Raw genomic sequence first — 24,786 nt, forward strand, 5'->3', positions numbered from 1 at the left:
GGGGGTGGGGGTGGGGGTGGATGGGGGTGGGGGTGGGGGTGGATGAGGGTGGGGGTGGGGGTGGATGGGGGTGGGGGTGGTTTTATAAATGCCGCTTCTTTTGCCACTTTTCGACACTTTGCAAAATCTAAAACTGAGCGAGATGCATAAGATGAATCAATCAACGAGGTGAGAAGTGAGACGACATGCGGGACTCATGCCCATCAACCTGCTTCTCCACAAACACGTGTCGCCTTAGTCTAAAATTTAGACTCTAAATTTACTGTAGAGAATATATAACAATTTGTTATTAACAAATAAATAATAATAAGCTCATCCTGTTACAATAAGAATAAAAAGAAATATAATAAGATAACATTGCATTTGTGCACAATGAAATCCTGCAGTACCAACGATATCAAAGTGTATAACTTGTCCGCTGGGAAGTCTCTACCAGATGTGAGTTAATTGTACTAAATATTATTAATTTATTATACATTAATTACACAGATATAATAACCTACTATAAATAACTACAAATTAAAATGTTTCCTATGTTTCCTCTTCCTCCCACAGTGGATCTCTGAACGAAAACGTCGAAATCTGCAAAAGTCTGATGTCGGAATCCGTCGCCGGATAGAACTTATCCAAGATTTTGACATGCCTGGTGTCTCTTCCAACATCCGCGTATCTCCTGATGGTGAATACATCCTTGCCACTGGAATTTACAAACCGAGAGTCAGATGCTATGACGTGGCCAATTTGTCCATGAAATTCGAACGTTGCTTTGACTCTGAAGTTGTCCGTTTCATCACCTTATCGCCCGATTACTCCAAATTGGTCTTTCTCCAAACAGATCGCTACGTAGAACTCCACGCACAATTTGGGCGTTACTTTAGACTAAGAATACCTAAGGCTGGGAGGGACTTGGCATTCCACACCCCTTCTTGCGATCTTCTCCTCGGTGGCGCCTCATCCTCCGTATACAGACTCAACCTGGAGTTGGGACGATTCATGACTCCGTGGGAGACGGGGGCGAGAGGAGTTAATCGCATTGAAGTGAATCCAGTCCATCATCTCGTCCTTTTGGGAACTGAGGATGGGTGCATCGAGGCTTGGGATCCTAGAGCCGGAGCGGCACAGGCGAAATTGGATGTTGCTTTGGATGTGATGTCCAACGAAGATGTAGATATGGTAGGAGGAGGAGGAGGTGGCGTCCCTTCAATCACATCGCTCAAGTTTAAGGATGGACTCAAGCTGGGCGTGGGAACGGGAACGGGTCAGGTCCTGTTGTATGATATTAGATCATCTAAGCCTCTCCTTGTGAAGGATCACATGTATGGGCTACCCATCAACGGGGTTGAATTTCATCCTGGTGAAGATCTCGTTTTGTCGATGGATTCTAAAATCGTCAAGATTTGGAAGGAGGAGAGTGGAGAACCATGGACGTCGGTGGAGGGAGAGGCACAGTTTAATGATCTCTGCTTAGTTCCAGGTACTGGGATGTTCTTTGTGGCTAATGAGGACAAGAAAATGCTCGTATATTACATTCCGGTGAGTCAAACTACAAATATTAATAACTATAACTTAATTAATTGACTGTGAGTTGAAGGTGGTGAACGTACAACGTATGTGTAATATGACATTTATTGTTATAATATTAATGCAGTCCATGGGTCCTGCTCCACGTTGGTGTTCCTTCCTTGACAGTTTAACTGAAGAACTAGAGGAGTCTGATGTCCTCGCGGTGTACGATGACTACAAGTTTGTAACAGCTAAGGAGCTGGACGAAATTGGATTGAGCCATCTCGTCGGGACAAATCTTGTTCGGGCATATATGCACGGCCACTTTATGGACATGCGACTCTATAGAAAAGCGAAATCTGTGGCACAACCCTTCCAATTTGATGATTTTAAAAAGAGAAAAATACAAGAGAGACTTCAGGCTCAGAGAGCAAATCGTGGCGTCAAATTAAATACATTGCCAAAAGTGAATAAAGAATTGGCCATAAAGTGGATGAATGCACAACAACAGCTTCAACAACAGTCGACGAGCAAGAAGGGGGCCACATCCAGTCTGTTGCAGGACGATAGATTTGGGGCAATTTTTAAGAACCCAGACTTTGAGATCGACAAGGATGCCAACGAGTTTAGATTACTTAATCCCGTTTTGTCAAAGATGGACAAGAAAAAGACCCAAAAATTGGAGACTGTGTTCAAAGCGGTTGATACAGAGGTAAGAAAGATTTAAGCGAATAAATTAACCAGCTCAGTATTTGTACCTAAACGGTACACAAATAACTAACTTACTAACTAAATCCGCTACACAGGAAATCGAGGACGAACCGGAAGGACACGGCAGCTCAGATGATGATGACGATGATGATTTACTCCAATCAAGTAGTGATGACAATGATGACCATGACTTGAATGTATTAGCAGCATCCAGTAGTAAAAACAAGAGGGGACAACAGAAACATAAAAAGACGTCTGCAACCCCAGCAGGGCCTAAATTCTACGAGCTCAAGAGTGGCGAGGACTTTAAATTGTCAGATCTGAACTCTTCTGATTCAGTCCCAATTAGAGCTAGACAGAAATCTAGGTAAGAACAAAATATACATGCACATATTTTAATTTTTTATTAGTGTGTGGAACTTAAATTGGTTGATTTTTTTAGAACAACAAGTTTGGGAGATCGCTTGGCAAAGGACGACACTTCAGAAATGAAGACTAGAGGACCTCTTGGCAGCAGAGAAATTACGTTTGCTATGCATTCTGTAAGTTATTAATAAATGCCATGGACTGTAGTTTCACGCCAAGTAAAGCATTCATTCTATTGTATGTTAATGGGCTGACTATCTTTTTTTCTGCAGAAGAGACGAAAAGACTTTCGCAGAGATGCAGAAGATCACCACAGAGAACGGAAACAGCTTCGGCGTTCTGCTGGTAATCTCAAAAACAAGAAACATGCATGGAAAGGTTGATGATGCTTGATGAGAGACCTACAAGGACTACTGCCGAATGAAATCAGAGGTGTACCGCTACCTGTAACCACTTACCTACCATACCTTGAATCCCTATATTTAAAAGTGAATTACCTAGGGTCGATACCCTAGGGGAGATGACCCATTTGTCAAATTTACATTTTTATTTTTTTTAATTTTGAGTGCCAAAGTTGGGAATTTTTATGCAGAAATGGTCTACTCATAATACCTTCAATTTGACATATGGGTCATTCACTTCATCGTCATTTCATTATGAAATGACGAAACCTTTAAGGGACAGGGAATATGATTTTGTATATTAATTGTAAAAATTAGTTAAGTGTGCGAAAATAATAAAACTTTATATATGACGAGTGCATCTTGGGTTATTTATTCTCTTTTTTATTTGAGAGTTCGTGGTGGACAGCGGCAAACCTGATTCTGAAAACGGAGATCAGCTCAAATACAAATACTTTCTTCATATAAAAAAAGAACCCTGCCCCAGCTGCACAGTCAACACCACAAATATTTTTAAATTAAACTCAGCCCTCCCTCCCCCATTCTTACTTTTGGGGTTTCGTACCTCGTTGTAAGTGGGCACTTATAAGTAATGGCCCTGAAGCGAGCAGGAGCGACGCTGGTGGTGCAGACTGGCCAATTGTGGCGACGACCTCTGACTCTCAGTTCACCTGTCCTCGCTAAGGATATCGACACTCAAGTAACACACACAGGACAGGTAACTTTTAACCAACCCAATTATTAATGTGCAAAACAACCTCATTATTGTGTTTTGGATAGTCGTTAATGTTAATGTTTTGTGGTCTCTCTTGCAGAAATTTGAAAATGACGACTATCGTCTCGTCCGTTTCGAGGGGAAGAGTAAGCACGTAAACAAGAAATTCGCAATTGACCTGATTAACAGCGTCCCCCCAGCCAAACGGGAAGATCGAGTAGTCTGTTGTGATGGTGGTGGTGGGCCCTTGGGTCATCCCAAAGTCTACATTAACCTTGTAAAACCCATACATTTTTTATATCCACTATAAATCCTTCACGTTTTTAAAACAATTTCAGGACCAGCCCGGCAACCATATTTGTGGTTATTGCGGACTCCGTTTTACAAAGCCGGAACATCATCACTAATAAAAGTTCATGTGTTTGCCTCTCATTAAATGGAGTTAATATTCTATTCTTAGTCGTGTAAAGTCAAAGTTAACAAAATTGTAGGTGTAAGTAAATACAAATAAATAAAACTAAAACATCTATAGTGAAACTCTGTTTTCTTGTACAATACAATGTAAAATAATGTCTCATTGTTCTTTTGGTCCCATTCATGAAGTACTGACCGCACGATGCGCTAAAGAATTTAACAAATGACCGATTAGAATTTAATCAGTATACATATATATTTAATCTAATGTAGAACAGCCTATATTTTTGTTGTGATTAATATACATTTGCGATACAGTTTGAAGTAGCATAATATAATAAGGAAACTTATAATACTTAATAGTTACATAGAATTGGACAATAGGAGACGAATTGATGAATATACGATATAAAATTAATGAAAACTTTGTGATATATCAGATACTTTAACATTACACAATATGCTACAAAGACAAGATGAAATAGAATTATTTGGTTTGACAAAATAGGATATCTAGCGCTTTCTAGTGGATGCGGAACTTTTCTAGTTATTTTTTGGCGAATAACAAATCAAACGAAGCGATGGTTATAACGGTAAGCCATCATACCTGCAACCGCTATTGCTGTACCGCTAAGAAGCAATCCCAAGGTCAGGAATTTCGCCTTGGATGACGTATCCTCATTTTTCCTAGATGATGATGAGGAGGAAGAGTCTTCAGATTTGGAGGCATCCTTGTTAAACATCCGTTTGTATAGTTGCTTTTCATTTTGAAGCTCGCCTTTCCTGCGATGCATAAGTTTTCCAATTTCCTAGGAAGGAATGACAAGACAACATGGATTAGCTATTTGACTGATCCTGATAACTGAACCATAATAATGGGGAGTTTTAGTTTAAAGTCTTTTAAAATCATCATACCACGCCAATACTAGCATCACTCGGTTCTAGCAATCTGGCCTTGTTAAGGGCTGCTAGGGCCTTCTCAGTCTCACCCTTTTCACCAAGAATCTACAAGAATGTACATAATGTTATATATTTATACATTTTTCCAATATTTCAGTGACTGTAAACTGTAGTGTATTTTTCTCGTTCTTACCTTTCCCTTCCGAAATAAGGCCTTGACATTGTTGGGTTGGCACTTGAGCACAGCTTCCACAGAAGTGAGGGCAGGTTCATAAGATTGCAATTTGAGTTGAGCCATCGCCAAATTATTGAGCGCAGTGAGACGATCATCAAACAGTTGTCTTAGTTCTGGAGTGACTTCCTCTTGTTTCCCATCACTGCTCGTTGGGAACTGAATGCCACCTTCAACCTCGTCCAAGAATTCGAGAGCACGTCTATAACAGTTGACGGCGAGACTAGCCTCACCCCTTGTGTACCAAAAGTTGCCTCGAGTTTTTTTTCGATTTCCGATTGCCCTTCGTTCCTTCACAGACAGTTCACCAAGTTCCTTTTCTGGCTCGGAATGGACTAATTCCACAGAGTAGACGAGATCCGCCGCTCCAGGAACATTGGGCGGAAGACCTTTTGCACCAAACCCGAACCGTTGTGATACTTTTATAGTGGCCACTTCCCCACGGGTCATGAGTGGAATGGCTAAATCGAGACCAGGAACGACCTGCACAAATAGAACAGTACGCGTAAATTACTTTAAATGAAGTACTTAATACTCGAGCAAATTCAGCATAGAATACATAAAGTGAATGTAAAAAATAATTATACCTCTGCGTCACCCAGCTGAATATGAAGAGTTTCCATGTTTTGAAACACTACACTGTCATCAGATGCAAGTCTACCCTCCACGCGAATTTCACACATATCCCCACGTAAGGGGTTCTGGTTAGGCTGGCCAGGTCGTATCACCTGCAAATACACCGACAAATATATTATCGACCTAGCGACACTTGAGCATGTTTCCTTGATCTTAATGTAGGAAATAAGTCATCACCTTCTTCATAAGCTCCTCATTTCCTAGGATTTTGACCCACCCTCCATTCTCCTCCAACTCCTTGGCCAATTCAGATTCCAGCCTGGCAGCCTCAGTCGTCTCTTCCTCCAGGGCGTCGTGCTCCTTTAGGGCGGCTGCTTGTTCCCCCACCATGGCTTCCACGGAGGATGTGGCGCTCTCCAAAACCTAAAAAGAAATTTTAGTGAGAGGATTGGAGAAAATAATTCATTTGTGAAATTTTCCTATACCTCGTCCACCGTTGCCTCTCCTACGCGACGAGCCTCCTCCCTCAAGAGGAATTCATCCTGCTGCTCGGACTTTGTAGCCTCCTTGGCGTTGTTGTTATCACCGTCCGCCATCCTCAATTAGTCCAAGAATTAATGAAACGAATCCTCAATTTTGAGGGGTTTCAGTTTACTAGTTAGTTAGAGATGGATGGATGGTGGAAGCAAATTGAGCGAAGATTAATTATAATGGGGAGATGGGTCACGGTCAGGAAATGTAATACCAATTTTCCTACACTCGCAGTGTTCTCTATTATGTGTCGGATTATCAGTGATAATCACACTCACAACTCTTGTTTTTTTTCTCCTTCCACTATGCACTATGCATCAGTTGATGGCCTTCATTGATTTGTTGGTCTACTTCTCAACATTCGTGAAAGTTCTGTAAAGTGTTACCGCAAATTGTTGCTAAGCTCCGATTGCCCCGACGATGAAATACTTATCACTTTTTCTCAAGTGCCCATTCAATGAGGAAAATGGACTTCAGATTAGCACAGATATTATTATTTATTTGTAAGGTAAATGATTATCAAACATGGACTACATATGTAAAATGAAAAGTGTAGTCATTTGGCAACTACAGCGATTATTTAGCACTACAAACTACCAATAAGTCTTTGTGAGGGGATGTTCGGCAAAATATCCTCTATTTTTGAACACTTGGTCAGCAATTGTGTTTAGTTGGGTATCTATAAGCAGTCCACGAGGCATAGTGATAAGCTCCTCCACCCTTTGGTCGCACCGGGCACTAGCTTCGAGCACAAATGCGTCTGCAAGTATCACCTGAAACGATAGATCATCAGATCCGGGTTATTTTCATTTTGACTGCTATTAGTAAAATTATTTTGCAAATAAATTAACCGTAATGTTACCTCGGTTTGTGCATCCTTCAATCCTATACAATAGGATCGCGATGCTCTCGCAAGAACGGCAGTCATGGCATAAATATCGATCATATTGTCAGCTACACGTTTTAACTCGAGTTGAAGTTTAGGGTTGATCACGTCCGCTCCATGTCGTTGAAGGAGGACCTCTGTTGCATACGAGAGTCGGTGGACGCAATATTCGAGGGATTTGGCAGATGTGTCGAGGGAAGGGTGTAGATAGCTGGAAATGCCAATAGAATACGATGGATCGGATTTCGCGATTTTGTGACGTCTCCAGATTTGTTCAAACATAAAGATGGGATTTTTGAAGGGATTTCTCAGCTTTTTTACCATCTCCTTCAATCCTTTTCCTGCATGCTGAAGGCCTTATGGATTAAGGAGAAAAATAGTCAAGTCAGTAACATTATAGCAATCAGCATATAGTCTAATAGCATTACAACCAAACACATACGCAGTTAAGAATGAAACTTACTCATTAAGGCAATGAAGAGACGAAGAATCTCGTTTGTTCCTTCAAAAATTAAAAGAATTCTGCTATCTCGTACAGCTCGTTCAAAAGGGAGATCTTTCATGTAGCCGGATCCACCAAAAATTTGGAGGAGCTCACTCCCACATACCCAAGCTGCTTCAGCACTGTAAACCTTGACGCATATAGAAAAAATATATTGGATGACTTTTACTTGATTCCAAGAAATTAAATATTTGACATGCACCCCACCTTTACGATGGCAGATTCTACTGCACAATTCTCATAGTCCCCAGAATCTAACATCCCTGCCGTCATGTATGCCATTGCTTCCATGGCCTATATTACAAAGGAAACAATTAATTTTATCAGATCAGTCCCATTACTTCTATATTGTTAAGTAGCTTATTCGCAAGTCAAATTGTCACTCACATATGTATGCATTGCCACTCGGGCAAATTTCTCTTTAATTAGACCGAATTCCATGAGGGGTTTCCCAAACTGTTTTCGAGTGATGGCATACTCGGCAGCTTGAGCCATTCCTTGACGGAGTCCACCTTAAATAATAACATGAAGAGTTACAAACAATTTAGTAAAATATTATAAGAATTGTACTATTATTGTAGAATCGGAGCCATATTCTCACCTGCCACAGCGCTCCCCATACTAAACCTCCCACTATTCAAAATATTCACAGCAATCTTGAACCCATCACCAACCTCGCCCAGGACATTCTCCATTGGAACCACAACATTGTCAAAGAACACCTCGGATGTATTAGAGCCACGAATTCCCAGTTTATCTTCCGACTTTCCACTCGTCACACCTCCAAAGCTTCGTTCCACCAGAAAGGCGGTTACCCGTCGTGGCGAGTCTGGCGTCACAATGTCATCCGCAGTTTTGGCAAAAACGGTAAAGAAATCGGCCGTTCCTCCGTTGGAAATCCATATCTTGGATCCATTGAGCACCCACGACTTGCCGTCCTTAGACAACGTAGCTTTTAGTGAGACTGAACCAGCGTCCGATCCTGACCCTGGTTCAGTAAGGGCGAATGCAGCCAGCAATTCACCAGACGCCAGACGAGGTAAATACTTGGCCTTTTGCTCAGGTGTTCCGTACAACAAGATTCCCTAATAACAACACAAAATTATTAATTGTAGTTTTGATCAGGTTGTTGATTCAAGTTTAAACCTTTGCTAAATATTTTTTTTTATATCTACCTTAAATCCGATCGTTTGGTGGGCGGCTAGTGTTACCGCGATTCCTCCATCGAGAGATATGATTTCTTGAAGCCTTGCATATTCGGTAGCGTTAAGCCCAAGCCCACCAAACTCCACAGGAACCTGTTGACCATACAAGCCAAGTTCGGCTAATCCTTTCAGAACTTTTTCTGGTATTTTTCCTTCCGCATCAATCTTTCTCGAATCGACTAGAGGATGAGTAGAGAAAAGAGAAACAATTAATTGACTTCTTCAAATGAAGTTGGTTATTCAAAATTATTTACAGATACTATAACTCACCTTCCTCCTTAAAGAATCTTTCTATTGGTTCCAGCATTTCGTGCAACGTTTCATGTCTCTCTTTATCTAAGACTTCTGGGAATGTGAGGATATCTGTGTCGAATCGACCAAGAAGGAGATCTTTTGCGAACGAAGTCTTTTTTTGGCCGCTTACTGACCCGTCTTCCGTTGCATCTAGTGATCTTGATTTCTGTGTTGGTTTAATTGTGGGAGTAGTATGGGCAGCCAAACTAACATTTTGAGAAGTGGACAAGGGATGAGACGAAGAGATTAATGGGACTAGGACCAGGCGATGGTGATAATGGGTTGATCGGAGGAGATGGCGAAGGTGGCGAAGTGGAGGCATCACTGTGTCGAAGTATAAGATGTCGTTCGCTCCTCGAGAATACGAGTACCTATAACGGCTTTAAGCTGATTTTTCACACCCTGATCCGTCAATGCTTTCTTTAACACGTTGCACGTGGTATTAGAGGATTAAACACCCGAATCAGTCAATGCTTCCTTTAAAGCCTCGGAGACGTCTGAAAGAGAAACAATAAAAGTTAAATAATATACTCATTTAAAACTACTTGAATTATGTATATAATTTGATTGATCGGTGTTGGAGGACATATTTTTGAAATTGAGTTTATTGACAAGCTTTCGGCACATACAGATACCTTCATCAGGTCATAAATTTATTATGTAAATTATTATTATTATTATTGAATTATGTAATTATACTTGTCTTGGGATACCTATTTCAGTGATGCAGTGAATCAGGAGCTTCGTAAACTTATCATCAGCAGTCAGCAGCAGAGTCCAACTGAACTTTGAACACAGCCAGAGTGAGTTGTATTTTCTGTGTATTTTGGAATTTGACTTTGGCGGTGTACAAAGGGACAATTTGACAGCAGCGATTTCTTACTCATTTTTTAATTCACAATCTGCTGACAAGTCACACGTTTATAAACCGAAGGCAATTAAATGATCAATTAACATTTACTCCCGGTAGTAGTACCACCACCACACCTCGTCCATAATAACACTCGATCACTGTAATCTGTGAATGGGAATTGGTGTGACCGTGCAGGTGCAGCTGAAATTGTTAATTTATAAAAGTCTTGTTCTCATTTGGAAACGGCGATGATGGAATCGTTACCATCTATGCACGACTGGGTCGTCTAAACATGGTCATCCCCACCAAGAGAAGTATCAGCAGTGGATTATCTTGCACTGGCGAAATGTTTATGATCCGCGCATTGGAAAAGATTCTTAGCGATCGTGAAATTAAAAAGTCACACCATGCTCAGCTTAAAAGGGCATGTGAGGTGGCATTGGGTAAGTAATTTATGTGTTTAATTTGTAATCCTGGTAATTCATTACTAATGTTGTTGAATTTTTGGTTTAAATAACAGAAGAGATCAAGGGGGCTCTCGTACATCAACAACAATCGGATGGGTCCACAACTTTAACTACCCCGACTGCTGTCAATGTAGCCAAGGGGGAGGCGGGAGGAGATGTAGGAGGGGGATCCTCTACAGCCCTTCCTCTTCCCAGGTCGGATAATAATTCCCTTCCCATTGATTCGGAAAAGTACTTTCTTCCCTTTGAACTCGCCTGCCAAAGTAAAACGCCAAGGATAGTGGTCACTGCTTTGGACTGTCTTCAGGTACGATACGTACAAATATATTGGGTTTCTATTTATATATTTCGGAGTTACATACAGAGTATAAAAAATCGTCTCTATTTTGTAGAAATTGATTGCATATGGTCATCTTACTGGAAACTGCTCCGATTCGACAAATCCCTCAAAAAAACTGATTGATAGAATCGTGGAAACGATTTGTGGTTGTTTTGTGGGTCCCAATACGGATGAAGGAGTTCAACTTCAAATCATTAAAGTAATATCTCGTTCATTTCAGTGTGAACATTTTAGTTTTATGTATGCAATACCTTATATTAAACGTGTATTGCGTGTTTTATTAGGCCTTACTCACCGTCATGACTTCGCAACATGTCGAAATTCATGAGGGAACCGTATTGCTCACTGTGCGAACCTGCTACAATATTTATTTAGCCAGTAAGAATTTGATCAATCAAACCACTGCGAGAGCAACTCTAACGCAAATGCTCAATGTGGTTTTTGCCCGAATGGAGAGTCAGGATTCCCTGAGTCGTTTGTCGCAGAGTCAAAATAGTGTTGCGTCACAAGAAGGGGAGGGATCAAGCAAAGAAGGTGGGGACAATACTAATCACCAAGAGGAACAACTTACAAATGGCAGCAGGACACCGGTGGTCGTACCTCATACAGAGGAAGTGAAAGTTAAAGTTTCTTCCATTTCATCATCACCTGTAGAACAGGAAGAAGGCGAGGAAAAAAAAGAAGCATTTCAAAAGAAGCATGATGACAAAGGAGATGATTTAGAAATCACCAACGAATTCAACAACAACAATGCCGTTGTTGACACCAATGATGATGCACGACCAATGGAGTCTGGTAAAGCGTGCGGGGGTGATAAAGAGGGACAGCAGAGGGTGGTGAAAGAACTCGAAGTGGCAGCACAAAATGGGATTGAATCTTCGTCAGAAGACAGTGAAGAAACCGTTGTTGGGATGGGAGCAGGAGCGGAGGAGGAGGAGAAAACGATTGGCGTTGCTGATGAAGTTACGCCAACGACAGTCGAATCTCCAATTTTACCTGATCAACAACAAGAAGAGAAACTTGAAGATAAGCAAGTTGATATCGTTTCACCGTCGTTTGAAAAATCTCCTCAACAAATTGCCCAGAATTTGTTGAGTAACATCCTCGAAGAAAATGGTATGTTCGTTCACAAAGTTTATGTTGTTAATACTGGGTTTGAGTTCTTTGAGATTTTGACCAATTTTAAAAATGCATTCTAGTTAAATCCGACCAGCGGTTCGATCATCCTCCACAATCTCCTTCGCCGTCTTCACAGTCAGAAGAACTGGTTGTTAACAGTAATCATGTGCTATCCAGCCCAACCACTCCCACCATCACCAGAGTGCCTTCTCAGGTACAGATAAAAGACAACATTGAACCAATACTGTTAGATTAATTTTAGCATTCTCAACAATTTGAATAACATTTCTTGTTCATTCTTTTGTCTGTCATTTCGTCAATCTTCTGGTAGTATTTTCGGATGATGATGGATGTAAAGGTGACCATTAAATTACACTCTAATATAAAGTTTGGTTTTTAGTGGTTTGTTGAGTTTTTATTTGAGTTGATTTTGTTTTTTACTTGCTTTATATTGTTTTTCTATAAAGGTTTTTGCAAAATGTTTTGCTATTAGTGTTTGACAATTTACAAATTAATAAATTAGTACAACAGTTAACAAAGTGCATATAGATAAACTTTGTAATTTGAAGTTATATTAGAATATTATTGATTGCAGGAAAGCATGGAAAATTCAGGAGACAATGATGCGAATGCCAACTTTGTCCATATTCTACAAAAAGACGCGTTTTTAGTGTTCCGAGCACTATGCAAATTGTCTATGAAACCACTCCCTGATGGGATCCCAGACCCAAAGTAAGCCAAAATAAAGATAACACAAGCAAGTCATTATGTAATAGTTAGTCAGTGATCATATTAACTCTATTTAATTCCAGATCCCATGAATTACGATCTAAAGTCTTGTCACTGCAACTTCTATTGTCCATTGTTCAAAATGCGGGGGACGTTTTCAAATCGAATCCCGTCTTTATCACAGCTATTCGCCAATACTTGTGTGTGGCTTTGTCCAAAAATGGAGTTTCCTCCGTTCCTGAAGTCTTTCAGCTCACACTCGCCATATTTTTGGCCCTTTTAGCTAATTTTAAGATTCATTTAAAGATGCAAATTGAAGTGAGCTGGATTTTTTATTATACTTTTACTTTTTGGATATACATTTGGAAATCAATACAACATAATTTATATTTATTGTTAGGTATTTTTTAAAGAAATTCTATTGCCTCTGGTCGAATCTGCTGGGTCTTCTTTTGAACACAAATGGCTGGCGGTGCAAGGTCAGGACTAAATATTACTATACGAATAAATTTATTTTGAACATAAGATCATTAGTTAAGTACTTTAATTCACAAATAACACTGATCATCAAAATGTACATAATTTAACACGCTGTTAAAAGATAACATAATCTATCCTGTGTCTTAATATGTAATTTCAGCACTCACTAGAATATGTGGGGACGCTCAGTGTATTGTGGACCTTTACGTTAACTATGATTGTGATCTCTCTGCCGCAAACATTTTTGAAAGACTTGTCAACGATTTGAGTAAAATTGCACAAGGTGGATACACACATGAAAATTATAGTAACAAATATAATGCATGTTAGCATAGGCTATAGTATGAAATGACTGACCCTTTGTGTACCAGGTCGACAAGCAGTCGACCTTGTTGGAAGCAATGGTTTTCAGGAAAAAGCGATGCGCGTGAAAGGAATTGAAGGTCTCGTCGGCATTTTACAATGCATGGTTGAATGGTCTCAATCTCTGTATGTTAGTTCTGGCAGTCAATCGAATCTGGGTGAGTAGTACTTTGTCGTAATGTACAAATAGACAAGTTATTTGTGGAGTGTAAGAATAATTTTTGTAAAACATATTTGATTATTTTTTGACGTTGGTTTAGATGGAGGTCATGATAAAATGCACGAAGAGGAGGTGGAAAACCTACGTAAGGTGGAGTCAGAGTACAATCCTGAACAATTTGAAGCTATGAAGCAGCAAAAAGACATTTGGGAGCATGGGACATACTTGTATGTTATTTACATATGAAAGCTTATAATACGAAAATTTATAGACATGTCCCTGACAATGCGTTTATTTATTATATGTATAAATTCATTCATTTATGTATTCATACTTAACCAGATTCAACCGGAAGCCAAAGCGAGGTTTGATTTTCCTTCAAGAGAGTAAACTATTGGGCGAAACGGCAGAAGAAGTTGCATATTTTTTCCACACTGATGAACGCCTCGACAAAACCGTGGTTGGAGAATTTCTAGGAGATCCGGATAAGTTTCATAAACAAGTGAGTAGTATGAGGTAGAATGATTTTGACGACGGCTAGACGAAGTAGACAACTGGATACCCCAACAACTGTTTATTTTCAGGTGATGTACGCCTACGTGGACCAGATGGATTTTAAAGAAAAGGATTTCGTCACAGGGCTACGCCTGTTTCTTGAAGGGTTCCGGCTTCCTGGGGAAGCGCAGAAGATCGACAGATTAATGGAAAAATTTGCAAGCAGATATTGCGAATGCAATCCTAAGTATGCTGTAGAATTATTAAAAGAATAATTCATGATACATGGTTTAAATTCATGGTTAATAACTCAATGGTAATTTTTTATGTGTGCGTTACGCATTATTTAGTTTGGGCGTTTTTGCCAGTGCAGACACAGCATATGTTCTCGCTTACTCCATCATCATGCTCACTACAGATTTGCACAGCCCACAAGTGAAGCATAAAATGACAAAGGAGCAGTACGTCAAAATGAATCGAGGAATTAACGACAGTCGGGATCTCCCTGAAGAATATCTTTCACAAATTTACGATGAAATTGCTGGGAATGAGATAAAGATGAAAGGGTCGGCAAAATTGGGAAAGTCATCAAGTATGTGATTGAGCTGAAAGACTTTCGTACTATTTACGTATAGCTCATCAATAATGTCAGGCAAATTAATTGATTAATTAATTGATTAATTGATTAATTGAAAATCTAGATAACCTTCCGAATGATAAAAAACGTCGATTATTGTACAACATGGAAATGGAAGAGCTTGCTGCTACCGCCAAGAGTTTGATGGAGTCTGTCAGCCATGTTCAGTCAAGTTTTACTTCTGCAAAACATTTAGAACATGTAAAACCCATGTTTAAAGTAAGTTTCTAGTTCGGATATTGCGTTAAATTTAAGTAATTGTGTTGTATGACCGTATACTATTGACGTAGTTGGCGTGGACTCCATTTCTAGCTGCATTTAGCGTCGGACTTCAGGATTGCGATGATCCAGAAATTTCTCATCCGTGTTTGGATGGGATGCGGTGTGCCATTCATATCGCCTGCATTTTCCATATGAGAGTAAGCAATTTAGCAACCAGAGAATATTGATATTTCTGTGTACACGAATCAAGTACTCTCAATGTGTGTGTTTTGCAGCTCGAGCGAGACGCCTACATTCAAGCCCTTGCAAGGTTCACCCTTCTCACTGCGAGCAACTCGCAAATTGTCGAAATGAAAACGAAAAATATCAATACAATTAAGACACTTATTACAGTTGCTCAAACAGAAGGTAAACGCGTAAATCTAAATACAATTATTGGCTTTGATTAATTAAGTTATCATGAGTTTTTAATGAATTATTATTTTTGCTTGCAGGGAATTATCTGATGAGTGCATGGTTGGACATTTTAAAGTGTATTTCACAACTTGAGTTGGCCCAACTTGCAGGTGCAGGTCATCGTTCAGTTAAAGACGCTGCGTCGAAATCTGCCCTCACCTGGGCTGCTCTTGCTGGGACAGCCACCGTTGACACATCCCATGATCCAATGTCGCTTAATTTGAACTCGTTAGATCGTAAGACAGAGTTATACTTATCGTGTCTTGCAATTTGTAATGTGGTCTCTGTAATTTCATTAACCTATATGTGCTACTATTTCTTTACAACTCATCAGCAAGTGTCAAAGAATCTATTGGTGAAACGAGCTCTCAAAGTGTGGTGGTTGCAGTGGACAGAATATTCACTGGATCTACCCGACTGGATGGGGATGCTATCGTGGACTTTGTCAAGGCCTTGTGTCACGTATGCACATTTATATTTCGTAATGTTTGCATGCTCTCTTTCAACATAATGTTAATAAACCATAAATTTCTATGTAGGTATCTTCTGATGAACTGGCTCATCCCACTCACCCTCGAATGTTTAGCTTGCAAAAGCTGGTTGAAATCTCATACTACAACATGGGTCGCATTCGTCTCCAATGGTCTCGAATTTGGGAAGTATTGTAAGTACTGTAGGTTCTGGCATTTTGCAGACCTACATTTGATACGATCACTTCCTTTAAAGTTAAGTATTATATTTGTTTGGCTATCGTACAGGGGCGAACATTTTAACCGCGTGGGATGTTCCGCCAATGAAGAAGTTTCCTTTTTTGCTATTGACTCTCTTCGACAACTTTCCATGAAGTTTATTGAAAAGGGAGAATTTGCTAACTTCCGTTTTCAGAAAGACTTTTTACGACCCTTTGAAGTTATCATGAAGAAAAATCAGTGAGTGTGAACACTGAAAATCTATAATTGTTTTTGTTACTAATTATATCCCTATATTTAGATCTCCAGGAATTCGTGACATGGTTGTTCGGTGCATTACACAAATGGTGAACTCGCAGTCTGGGAAGATTCGTTCCGGATGGAAAAATATATTTAGCGTGTTCCATCTCGCAGCGTCTGATTTCGATTCAAATATTGTTGAAATGGCTTTTCAAACTACCAACAAAATTATTGGTGAGTATAAAATACCTTCACTACATGTACTGCTTGTATTGGATTTATTTATTTATTTATTATTTACAATTTATTGCTTATTATACAGGAGATTTATATGAAAAAAGTCAAGTCGTCCTTGTGGATTCGTTCCAAGACGCCGTAAAGTGCTTGTCAGAGTTTGCGTGCAATGCCAACTTCCCCGACATTAGTATGGAAGCAATTCGACTCATACGACATTGTGCCAAATATGTTCATGAAAAGCCACACGTAAGGGATTCCGTAACAGATCTTAATAGCATAGTTTATTAATTAAATATGCACGAGCATGATAAAATCGAATCTTTGTTACTAGTTGCTCATCGAACATAGTATGGATGAAATTACGGTAGCAGAGGAGGACCGCATCTGGGTGAGAGGCTGGTTTCCAATTTTATTCGAACTGTCTTGTATCGTGAATCGATGTAAGTTGGATGTTCGAACGAGAGCTTTGACGGTGAGCAACATTTTAAAATTTTACGTAGCATCAAGGGTAATGGGTAATTTTTATTGATGCGTGATTTATCTTGAATGGATTCGATCATTTTCAGGTAATGTTTGAAATCATCAAAACGTACGGAGAGTCATTCCAACGACATTGGTGGAAGGATCTGTTTCAAATTCTATTTAGAATTTTTGACAATATGAAACTTCCCGAGCAGCATCATGAGGTATGCACGTCAAATAACGTACATAACATGTGCGAAAGTATGTAAATTTAGGGTAAACTGTGCATATATAGAAAGCCGAATGGATGACGACTACGTGTAACCATGCCCTGTTTGCAATTGTTGATGTGTTCACCCAATATTATGAAATTCTTGGACCCCTCCTCATGGACGATATTTTTGTACAGTTGCAATGGTGCATTACCCAAGGTATTGTTGGGAATATATATGCACAACAATACTTCTGTTGAGACTATACATACGTTACGCTGATTTTGTATTTCAAGTGACTATTACCATTGATTGCTCCCGCAGATCATGAACAACTCGCTCGCTCAGGGACGCATTGTTTTGAACACATGGTGATTTCTAGTGGATCAAAGTTTACCCCTGCCGCTTGGAATTCAACATGTAACTTTTTGAAAACTATTTTCGCCTTTACTCGTCCAGAATCCCTCCTTACCTGGAAACCGTCCAAGACTTCTAACTCTTCTTCCACCCCTGACCAAGTGGTTTCAAATCATGTAAATGAGAAGAAGCCTGAAGAGTTGAGAAGACAATCAAGTCTGGACGGGTTGATAGGACCTGGTCGTAATTCATCGCCAATTAAAACTGTGAGCATTTAAATTAAATAGTATAAACAGTATAATAGTATTATATAGATAAGTAATAAGTGTTGTAGAACAGCAATAGCTAATGGCTGCATTTGACTAATGTTTTTGACAATAATCATAATCATAATAATAATAATGCAGAATGATGAGAAGATATTTTCTACCCTAATCATCAAATGTTCCGTTCAATTGGAATTGATTCAAACTGTGGACAATGTAATATTTTTTCCGGCTACGTCAAAACGTGAAGATGCGGAAAATTTGGCGTTAGCCCAAGTGAGTTACTGACTTGACGATAAGTATTTTCATAAAAGTTGAAAATGTTGTTAATTGAGGTGGTATACAAAAAATCATTATTCGTTCGAGCAGGCAGATGTGTCTGAAAAGTTGATGGGATGTGAGCAACAACGAGAGGAACAAGGGATGTACCAATTCTTAACGTCAGAAAACCTATTTGCCATTCTCGACTCGCTAACAGAATCCCATAAGTTTTCAACAAAGTTCAATTTGGACAATGACCAAGTAATTTATTAAAACACAGTTTTATGTATTCCTAGTCAAATCAACTTGCCAAACATTGTTTAACTTTCATGTTGTAGAGGAACATGTTGTGGAAAGCTGGATTCAAGGGCCAGGCTAAACCAAATCTTATTGCGCAAGGTGAGCTTTGCTGTACACTTGTCTTAAGTATAAATAATATGAGTAATAAAATCCAGCAATAACAGAAATCAAGGTTTTTTTTTGTGGAAGTAAAGTTTATGTGTCCATTTATTTTTCAGAAACTCAAAGTTTGGCGACATCACTCCGTATACTGTTTAGAATGTATTTAGATGACGCGCGATTACAAGGTTTTGAAGAGATTGAGACCAGATTGATAACGACTTGTAAAGGAGCTTTGGAATATTTTGTCTCCCTTCCGTCCAATGCACACCGTGACACTTGGACGAATCTCCTCTTACTTTGCCTCACCAAAGTGTTGAAACTTCCGGAAGATAGGGTAATTAATGGTCTTAACAGTTTCTGATGTATTCAAGCAATATACTTTATAATATTTACCCCATAATACATATGTATGGATGTATTTGTTGATATTATATTGATTTCTTATTTCTCTGCACTCAGTTCAAAACCCACACGGCCCACTATTACCCATACCTTTGTGACATGATATGTATCGAATTGAAGGCAGAGTTGAAGGCCGTATTAAGAAAATACTTTCTCCGTCTTGGACCTGCTTTTGGGATTTGTCAACCCTTATTGTCCCCACCGGCCCAGTCGAGTAGTGGAAGTAGCCAAGGAGTGAACTGACCTTCAGCAGAGAATTATCATCCCCCATTGCGGAGAACAATTGACCTTCTCACTTCCCTTTGACGAGGAGGATAATAATCGAATCGAAACGATGCTTTAATGTTAATAACTTCTGTGTATCTGGTGCAAACGACCATAGGTTAGTAATTAATTAAGCAATTAACTCTATTGTAGGATATGTGTATACATTTATGCGCAGGCTAGTATAATTAGTGAATAGTTTGAATTTTTAATCACTATCGGAAGTGTTGCCTTATAATTTTATCATATTGTAATCCACCAAATGAAAGTTTTAACAATTGCGTGATGCGTTTTCCACATATTACATTCCGAAATGTGCATTTAATATTAAAAAATTTAAAAGCAAATATGCATATATATTTCATGAAACTGTATTAGTACGTATAGTCCAAACTACATAATATTTAAATAGTGCTAGGTGTTTACGTGTTGTAGTAGAGTTGATGTTGACATCAATTGATTGCTAATACAAAAATAAACATGGTGCTGTTGACAATGATACAGATATTTTTAATAAGCGTTTATTTGTTTCATCATCAGTCTTGACATCAGAATGTAATGTAAATATTGTGGTAGGTGATAGACGTCACATGAGTATACATATCTGAACGTACACGCATCAACAGAGTCATATTTTGCACCCTTTTTATCACCAAAAGTATAAATTAATATTGTAATACACAGAATCAATCAACTTTTCTTCTTCCAAGTAACAGTCCTAACTTCAAAAATGGCACATTTACAGTTCAAAAGATTAAATAGAGTAATCATTTTTAAGAAGTTATTTGAAAAAATGTAAAAGTTAGCATGTAGTAATAATAAATAGTACTTACGTATAAACTAAGAGATATAATTCAATTTATACTCCAATGAATTAAACAACATTTTTGCAAGTTATATAATTATATGTTATGGACAAAAGTAATACTAAAAGTAGATATACCTGAATTAAGGCAAAAAAGATAAATGAAGGAATACTTTAGTAATAGATTCAGCAGAGGTGTTCGTAAAAATAAAACCAATGCCACAAATCCATTTGCTGCCACATTTGAATATAATATTAACCAAAATGAACAAAGAGTGAATAAATGAGTAAATAGAGATTAATTAAAGTTTAGCGACGACGAGGACGTTTTGATGCATGTTCATTGTTAGCAGCAGCAGCACCAGAATTCCTGAGATCGTCCAACTCCCTAAACACATTTTATACAAAAAAATTCAAATGATATTGAAGACAACGTAACGTCATTATTGGTTTAGAACCCTTTCGACTTACCGGCCCCGGTTATCATACCCATCCTGAAGACTTGCAATCTCAGCTTTGCGAACCTCCAAATCATCTTTGGCTGTATTGTAGAGTTCGCGCAACGCGTTGTAGTCAGACCTATGAAGAAATAGGCCTGAATTAGCATAGTGTACAAGTAAGACATAGAATATATTCTGAATGAATATGAAATATGAATGATACTACGCATATATATATATATATATATATGCGTAGTATCATTCGCGTCATAACTAATACGGGCTATATACATATGTAGACTTACACCAACGTTCCATGGATCGTGACAAGATCCGCACAAGCTGCATTTCCGCAACCAGACCTAGGCATTCGTCTTGGCGCACCAACGACCACACCTCCGCTCCCATCCGTTGTACTAGTAGTCGCAACATCTGCGTCACCGAGTCCTGTTCGCGATGCCATTTGGCCTGGAGCATCTTGTGCAACATTTGGGAATAATCGAATCATCTTGGTGCCCACATTCTTTCGGCAACTAGGACACGTTTTGCGACTAAATGAGAATACAGGAACAACGTAACTAATGAATCATCATGGTCGTGTCATGTGAAATATATTAGTCGAACTCGATTAAAATATTTTGCTTACCCCTGTTCATTAAACCACTTTTGAATACAGTACTTGTGATACATGTGACCGCAATTTGTAGCACAAATCTCACGTGGATCAACCTCAGCCAGAGCAGTCTCTCGTTTTTCAGCAGCAGTTCTTCGTCGGACGGTAGGAGGAGATTGCACCTGAACTTGAACTGGACCACCCCCACTAGCACCAGCAGCAGAGTTCGGTATAATACCAAGATTTTGAATATGGATGACAAGCTCTTGGTTTGAAACCGCCGTTCTTGGGAGTGGTTCCAAGATTGTCGCTGGCGAGTCCAAATTTTCAAGGCACACGACACATTCGAAATATGATACAGCCGCGTTAACATTTCCTACTGCTGCTGCTGTAGAAGAAGTAGTAGCAGTTATTGGTGGGTCTGGGGGTGCGACTACATTCACAGCCGGACCAGTTGACGGAATAGCACGTACAGCCGCAGCAGCAGCTTGTTGATTGATGACGGACGATGCAACAGATAACAACCTTTGCATCATCCCTATGCCATTGTTGACAGGATTAGCAGGAATTGGAGCAGAACTTGCCATAGTAGTGGTGACCGTAGCTGCAGCACTCGGGGCGAGTCGTGGAGACGGAGTTCGTTGCACGGCAATTATTGCCCTTGGAGCGGTTGGACGCCTTCCTCGAGGTCTACCTCGAACCCGGATCGCAGTTGCTGGTGGTCTCTGTAGATTGACGGTTGGTGGTTCAAACACACCCTCATCTGAAGCAGCAGATACAAGTCGACGCGGAGCTCGTCGGACGCGCCCTGTCCTTTGTTGGCTGTTTGCTCCGTCGTCCACAGTGCTTGATGGCATGGTTACGGAGAAGTCGTTATCTGAGTCTGATAAAGATTAGTTGACACTTATTAGTTATCACTCTAAACGGACACTAACGTTACTTATACGTCAAGAAATCCTGAGTCTGATGAGATATTAAACAAAATTAAAATACAATTTTATTAAGACTGAAAGCTCACCAGAACTGCTTAATGATGATGACGAAGACGACAGAGTATGACTCCCTGAAAGTGACCTTGGAACAGGCAACTGCTGGCCTCCCTCTACGTTAGACTCTTCGTCAGAAGAGAATGAGATTCGATGAGGTGAAGAGTCGCCCGAGTTGTCGTCAGAAGTTTCCGAATTGTCGGATTGAATTGTACGCAGCGATCTTCTATGAGAGCGGACTACAGGTCGAGAGGATGACGGGACAGAAGACTGCGGGGAATCGTCACCAGAATCAGGGTCAGAAGAGGAAGAAGATGATACAGTTGTTGAACTCATACAGGCGGTGGATGACGTCTGCCCCATTCACATTCAAAAATCATCCACACACTACAACTATAAAACCAATAGTATACAATATAATATAGACGTGTTATGTATATAGCAAATTAAAAAGTACATTTGCTTTGCTAATTTGTGGTTCCTTAACTCAAATAACCGAAGCGTAAACCAACTTCAAAAATTTTAAATTAAAATCGCATAGAGCTTGCGACTGCGAGGAATCTACAGTTTAGGGAGCCCTTCTGGATCACTCCAAATATTAAAGGCAGCAGGGGCTCGTCACGTGAACTAGCTAACTAAATTAACATCGTCTTATCTACAAGCGAATAGTCCTTTCCCTATCTATCGGACTAAGGTACATATAGTGTATAGTACGACCCTGCAATACTGCCAGCTAATTAATTTATAATGGGCTCAATTGAACAAAGATTGATTGATTTATAATAACTTACTTGCTTGTGTGGGACTCAAGAATTCATCCGAACCAGGACAGGACAGAACTCGACTCACTGCAGACAAAGAATGAATGGAGAATCCTGCTTGCTTGCCTGCCGGGTTGAAATCGAATCGTCCATGGAGCTGGGTTGGCTGAGATACTGGCCGCATCACGGGGCCACTTGAGACCACGAAACGTTCCTGAGTTTGATGTGCATGCAGCGTGTATCGTGTAGCATGATTCATGATTATGATATAGACTTTGTATAATATAACATGAAGGTCACCATTTTTATGCAAAGCGGTGATGTTGACAAACCTCAACTCGGTGATTCCACTTTGGGCCATTTACATTAATTTGGGTTTCAAGATAAGAGGTCAATCACGGCTGCCTCCTGCCTTGCATTCTCGCTTCTCCAAAAGATCTTCATCTTGAACAACTCCCAAGTTTCTCAGTCCCTCTACAAGCCTCTGCTCGTCTACAGATCGGTCCATCTCAACCAACCTTTCCCGATTTTCATTTACAAAACTATAAATATATAACCACACCCAGCGTCAGTGGGTCATAATGGGTCTCAAGAGTGCAGTTTTGGTAGTCCTGGCCCTCGTCGCCATCACTTCCGTCGGGGGGGAAGGGGTCCAAGTTGCCCATGCGAGCACGAGCGAAACGGATGCTTCTGGAACAACAACCACGGTGGTCCAGTCAGCCCAAGCTACAGATGGGGGTGGAGCTGCTGCTGCTGCTGGGGGGTCAGAAAATGATATCATCGCTGCCACTATCGCTAAGGCGCTGGGCGACAATCCTGCCCTGGCTGCTGCTGCTGCTAGTTATCTGGGAAGTGGGGCCCTCGGAGGAGGGGTAGGAGGAGCCAGGGCTGCAGGTTACAACTATCCACCACCCCCAGCAGTTGGTGGTCCTGGTGGAGTTGGTGGAATTGGCGGAATTGGCGGTGGTGGATTTCCATACTTGCCATGGGGAGGCGGATTTGGAAAAGGTACGATAAGACCATTAGAGGGTAAAGAAGATGGCATGCTTAAATTATAGAGTTGGATAGAACAAAATGCTAATAATGGTTGAAATCAATTCAGGCTTGCATCTCAATTTGGACGCTGGAGCTGGATTTGGAGGAATCGGGCCTTACTATCCCATCATTGAAAAGGTGTGTACCTTTTTGAATATAAAAAAAACTTCGTCATATAAATAAATCATATTTTATGCCATATTCCCCAACGGAATTAAGCAAAGTGTTCAAATAATTTATCTCCTCACAGGTCATCGTGATTGTGGGGGGAGGCATCTTAATTTTGCTCATCATTGCGTTCATCCAAGGGTCTCTCTCACCCGGAGGCTTCCTTCACGCTCTGGGAGGATCTTTTTCGAAGGCCATCGCCGGCTCAGCGGCCATCGACGTGGGACCCATTCACAAGAGTGCAGCCGGGGCAGCATCTTTCAACCTGAATGATGGTTTACAAATTGGGGGAGGACGACTGAACGACCCAAGATTTAACCAACAGGTTCAAAACTCATTCGATCGCAAATTCTGATCCATCCTCATGCTAGTTTAGTGCATAGTAATCAATCATCATGTATGTATTAAATATATTCGTCCTCGCGAAATTTAGGTAACTTGTAGAAGTTAGACAAGTTTAAACAAATAAAAGGTTGATTGTCAAATAAACATTTACTAATATATGTGTCCGCCCTGTACTTAATGCAATAATTAGGTTAATATTTAATTAATAGTGTGCTGGTCGTATTCGTATAAGTAGCACTTGTCTCATTTATTCGGTGGTTGCCCTCTTCATATCACCATACCTT

The 24,786-nt window shown here is 40.0% G+C and overlaps 7 protein-coding genes across 8 annotated transcripts; 4 read left to right on the forward strand and 3 right to left on the reverse strand.

Moving 5' to 3' along the window:
* The first annotated feature begins 181 nt into the window (after positions 1-181).
* LOC110851079 (nucleolar protein 10) lies at positions 182-3,340 on the forward strand. Its single transcript, XM_022098718.2, has 6 exons — positions 182-438; positions 556-1,533; positions 1,649-2,215; positions 2,310-2,581; positions 2,657-2,756; positions 2,853-3,340. Exons 1-6 carry the CDS (start codon positions 373-375, stop codon positions 2,961-2,963), a joined length of 2,094 nt encoding a protein of 697 aa, XP_021954410.1. The 5' UTR covers positions 182-372; the 3' UTR covers positions 2,964-3,340.
* Positions 3,341-3,434: 94 nt separating this feature from the next.
* Positions 3,435-4,233, forward strand: LOC110851120 (NADH dehydrogenase [ubiquinone] iron-sulfur protein 6, mitochondrial). Its single transcript, XM_022098764.2, has 3 exons — positions 3,435-3,699; positions 3,797-3,973; positions 4,035-4,233. The coding sequence occupies exons 1-3, from the start codon at positions 3,574-3,576 to the stop codon at positions 4,101-4,103; spliced, it is 372 nt and encodes a 123-aa protein (XP_021954456.1). The 5' UTR covers positions 3,435-3,573; the 3' UTR covers positions 4,104-4,233.
* A 92-nt stretch (positions 4,234-4,325) lies between these two features.
* LOC110851110 (peptidyl-prolyl cis-trans isomerase FKBP8) lies at positions 4,326-6,698 on the reverse strand. The gene is made up of 6 exons (XM_022098752.2): positions 6,304-6,698; positions 6,056-6,241; positions 5,830-5,970; positions 5,204-5,725; positions 5,026-5,115; positions 4,326-4,919 (listed from the first exon to the last, which is right to left on the reverse strand). Exons 1-6 carry the CDS (start codon positions 6,412-6,414, stop codon positions 4,680-4,682), a joined length of 1,290 nt encoding a protein of 429 aa, XP_021954444.1. The 5' UTR covers positions 6,415-6,698; the 3' UTR covers positions 4,326-4,679.
* Positions 6,699-6,827: 129 nt separating this feature from the next.
* On the reverse strand, positions 6,828-10,064 carry LOC110851090 (complex I assembly factor ACAD9, mitochondrial). The gene is made up of 9 exons (XM_022098729.2): positions 9,950-10,064; positions 9,213-9,733; positions 8,913-9,121; positions 8,339-8,822; positions 8,125-8,249; positions 7,945-8,031; positions 7,699-7,867; positions 7,212-7,591; positions 6,828-7,122 (listed from the first exon to the last, which is right to left on the reverse strand). The coding sequence occupies exons 2-9, from the start codon at positions 9,556-9,558 to the stop codon at positions 6,943-6,945; spliced, it is 1,980 nt and encodes a 659-aa protein (XP_021954421.1). The 5' UTR covers positions 9,559-9,733; positions 9,950-10,064; the 3' UTR covers positions 6,828-6,942.
* Positions 10,065-10,128: 64 nt separating this feature from the next.
* Positions 10,129-19,850, forward strand: LOC110851068 (brefeldin A-inhibited guanine nucleotide-exchange protein 1). 2 transcript variants are annotated; one of them, XM_035859649.1, is made up of 33 exons: positions 10,129-10,532; positions 10,610-10,863; positions 10,949-11,095; positions 11,181-12,012; positions 12,096-12,229; positions 12,347-12,373; positions 12,611-12,747; positions 12,828-13,062; positions 13,145-13,223; positions 13,385-13,507; positions 13,596-13,745; positions 13,848-13,974; positions 14,090-14,249; positions 14,332-14,489; positions 14,593-14,834; positions 14,944-15,098; positions 15,170-15,298; positions 15,377-15,509; positions 15,596-15,793; positions 15,892-16,019; positions 16,097-16,221; positions 16,316-16,486; positions 16,548-16,720; positions 16,809-16,969; positions 17,055-17,195; positions 17,290-17,409; positions 17,481-17,616; positions 17,722-18,020; positions 18,162-18,296; positions 18,390-18,542; positions 18,620-18,680; positions 18,800-19,017; positions 19,143-19,850. In XM_035859649.1, the coding sequence occupies exons 1-33, from the start codon at positions 10,382-10,384 to the stop codon at positions 19,326-19,328; spliced, it is 5,778 nt and encodes a 1,925-aa protein (XP_035715542.1). In that variant the 5' UTR covers positions 10,129-10,381; the 3' UTR covers positions 19,329-19,850. The 2 variants fall into 2 exon arrangements, with proteins under 2 accessions (XP_035715542.1, XP_021954399.1); XM_022098707.2 differs by lacking the exon at positions 12,347-12,373.
* A 4-nt stretch (positions 19,851-19,854) lies between these two features.
* LOC110851100 lies at positions 19,855-23,140 on the reverse strand. Its single transcript, XM_022098741.2, has 6 exons — positions 22,985-23,140; positions 22,226-22,586; positions 21,241-22,090; positions 20,900-21,145; positions 20,626-20,733; positions 19,855-20,542 (listed from the first exon to the last, which is right to left on the reverse strand). Exons 2-6 carry the CDS (start codon positions 22,554-22,556, stop codon positions 20,464-20,466), a joined length of 1,614 nt encoding a protein of 537 aa, XP_021954433.1. The 5' UTR covers positions 22,557-22,586; positions 22,985-23,140; the 3' UTR covers positions 19,855-20,463.
* A 267-nt stretch (positions 23,141-23,407) lies between these two features.
* LOC110861607 (uncharacterized PE-PGRS family protein PE_PGRS46) lies at positions 23,408-24,675 on the forward strand. Its single transcript, XM_022110740.2, has 3 exons — positions 23,408-23,962; positions 24,057-24,127; positions 24,240-24,675. Exons 1-3 carry the CDS (start codon positions 23,536-23,538, stop codon positions 24,510-24,512), a joined length of 771 nt encoding a protein of 256 aa, XP_021966432.1. The 5' UTR covers positions 23,408-23,535; the 3' UTR covers positions 24,513-24,675.
* The last annotated feature ends 111 nt before the right edge of the window (positions 24,676-24,786 follow it).

The sequence above is a fragment of the Folsomia candida genome, unplaced genomic scaffold, assembly GCF_002217175.1.
Source record: "Folsomia candida strain VU population unplaced genomic scaffold, ASM221717v1 Fcan01_Sc001, whole genome shotgun sequence".
NCBI lineage: Eukaryota > Metazoa > Arthropoda > Collembola > Entomobryomorpha > Isotomidae > Folsomia > Folsomia candida.

Excerpts from the sequence above, each read along its gene's own strand:
- LOC110851079 (XM_022098718.2), top strand. The coding sequence starts at position 373 with ATGAAATCCTGCAGTACCAACGATATCAAAGTGTATAACTTGTCCGCT. Across the intron at positions 2,582-2,656 it reads AGAGCTAGACAGAAATCTAG|AACAACAAGTTTGGGAGATC; the intron begins GTAAGAACAAAA and ends TGATTTTTTTAG. Across the intron at positions 2,757-2,852 it reads TTACGTTTGCTATGCATTCT|AAGAGACGAAAAGACTTTCG; the intron begins GTAAGTTATTAA and ends TTTTTTCTGCAG.
- LOC110851120 (XM_022098764.2), top strand. The coding sequence starts at position 3,574 with ATGGCCCTGAAGCGAGCAGGAGCGACGCTGGTGGTGCAGACTGGCCAA. Across the intron at positions 3,700-3,796 it reads AAGTAACACACACAGGACAG|AAATTTGAAAATGACGACTA; the intron begins GTAACTTTTAAC and ends TCTCTCTTGCAG. Across the intron at positions 3,974-4,034 it reads CCAAAGTCTACATTAACCTT|GACCAGCCCGGCAACCATAT; the intron begins GTAAAACCCATA and ends AAACAATTTCAG.
- LOC110851110 (XM_022098752.2), bottom strand. The coding sequence starts at position 6,414 with ATGGCGGACGGTGATAACAACAACGCCAAGGAGGCTACAAAGTCCGAG. Across the intron at positions 5,971-6,055 it reads ATGAGGAGCTTATGAAGAAG|GTGATACGACCTGGCCAGCC; the intron begins GTGATGACTTAT and ends GTGTATTTGCAG. Across the intron at positions 5,726-5,829 it reads TTCAGCTGGGTGACGCAGAG|GTCGTTCCTGGTCTCGATTT; the intron begins GTATAATTATTT and ends CTATTTGTGCAG.
- LOC110851090 (XM_022098729.2), bottom strand. The coding sequence starts at position 9,558 with ATGCCTCCACTTCGCCACCTTCGCCATCTCCTCCGATCAACCCATTAT. Across the intron at positions 8,032-8,124 it reads GAGTGGCAATGCATACATAT|GCCATGGAAGCAATGGCATA; the intron begins GTGAGTGACAAT and ends TTTGTAATATAG. Across the intron at positions 7,592-7,698 it reads TCTCTTCATTGCCTTAATGA|GCCTTCAGCATGCAGGAAAA; the intron begins GTAAGTTTCATT and ends TTAATCCATAAG.
- LOC110851068 (XM_035859649.1), top strand. The coding sequence starts at position 10,382 with ATGGTCATCCCCACCAAGAGAAGTATCAGCAGTGGATTATCTTGCACT. Across the intron at positions 16,487-16,547 it reads GTTATCATGAAGAAAAATCA|ATCTCCAGGAATTCGTGACA; the intron begins GTGAGTGTGAAC and ends CCCTATATTTAG. Across the intron at positions 18,681-18,799 it reads ACCAAATCTTATTGCGCAAG|AAACTCAAAGTTTGGCGACA; the intron begins GTGAGCTTTGCT and ends TTTATTTTTCAG.
- LOC110851100 (XM_022098741.2), bottom strand. The coding sequence starts at position 22,556 with ATGGGGCAGACGTCATCCACCGCCTGTATGAGTTCAACAACTGTATCA. Across the intron at positions 22,091-22,225 it reads ATCATCATTAAGCAGTTCTG|ACTCAGATAACGACTTCTCC; the intron begins GTGAGCTTTCAG and ends AATCTTTATCAG. Across the intron at positions 20,734-20,899 it reads ACGATCCATGGAACGTTGGT|GTCTGACTACAACGCGTTGC; the intron begins GTAAGTCTACAT and ends ATTTCTTCATAG.
- LOC110861607 (XM_022110740.2), top strand. The coding sequence starts at position 23,536 with ATGGGTCTCAAGAGTGCAGTTTTGGTAGTCCTGGCCCTCGTCGCCATC. Across the intron at positions 23,963-24,056 it reads GGGAGGCGGATTTGGAAAAG|GCTTGCATCTCAATTTGGAC; the intron begins GTACGATAAGAC and ends AAATCAATTCAG. Across the intron at positions 24,128-24,239 it reads ACTATCCCATCATTGAAAAG|GTCATCGTGATTGTGGGGGG; the intron begins GTGTGTACCTTT and ends ATCTCCTCACAG.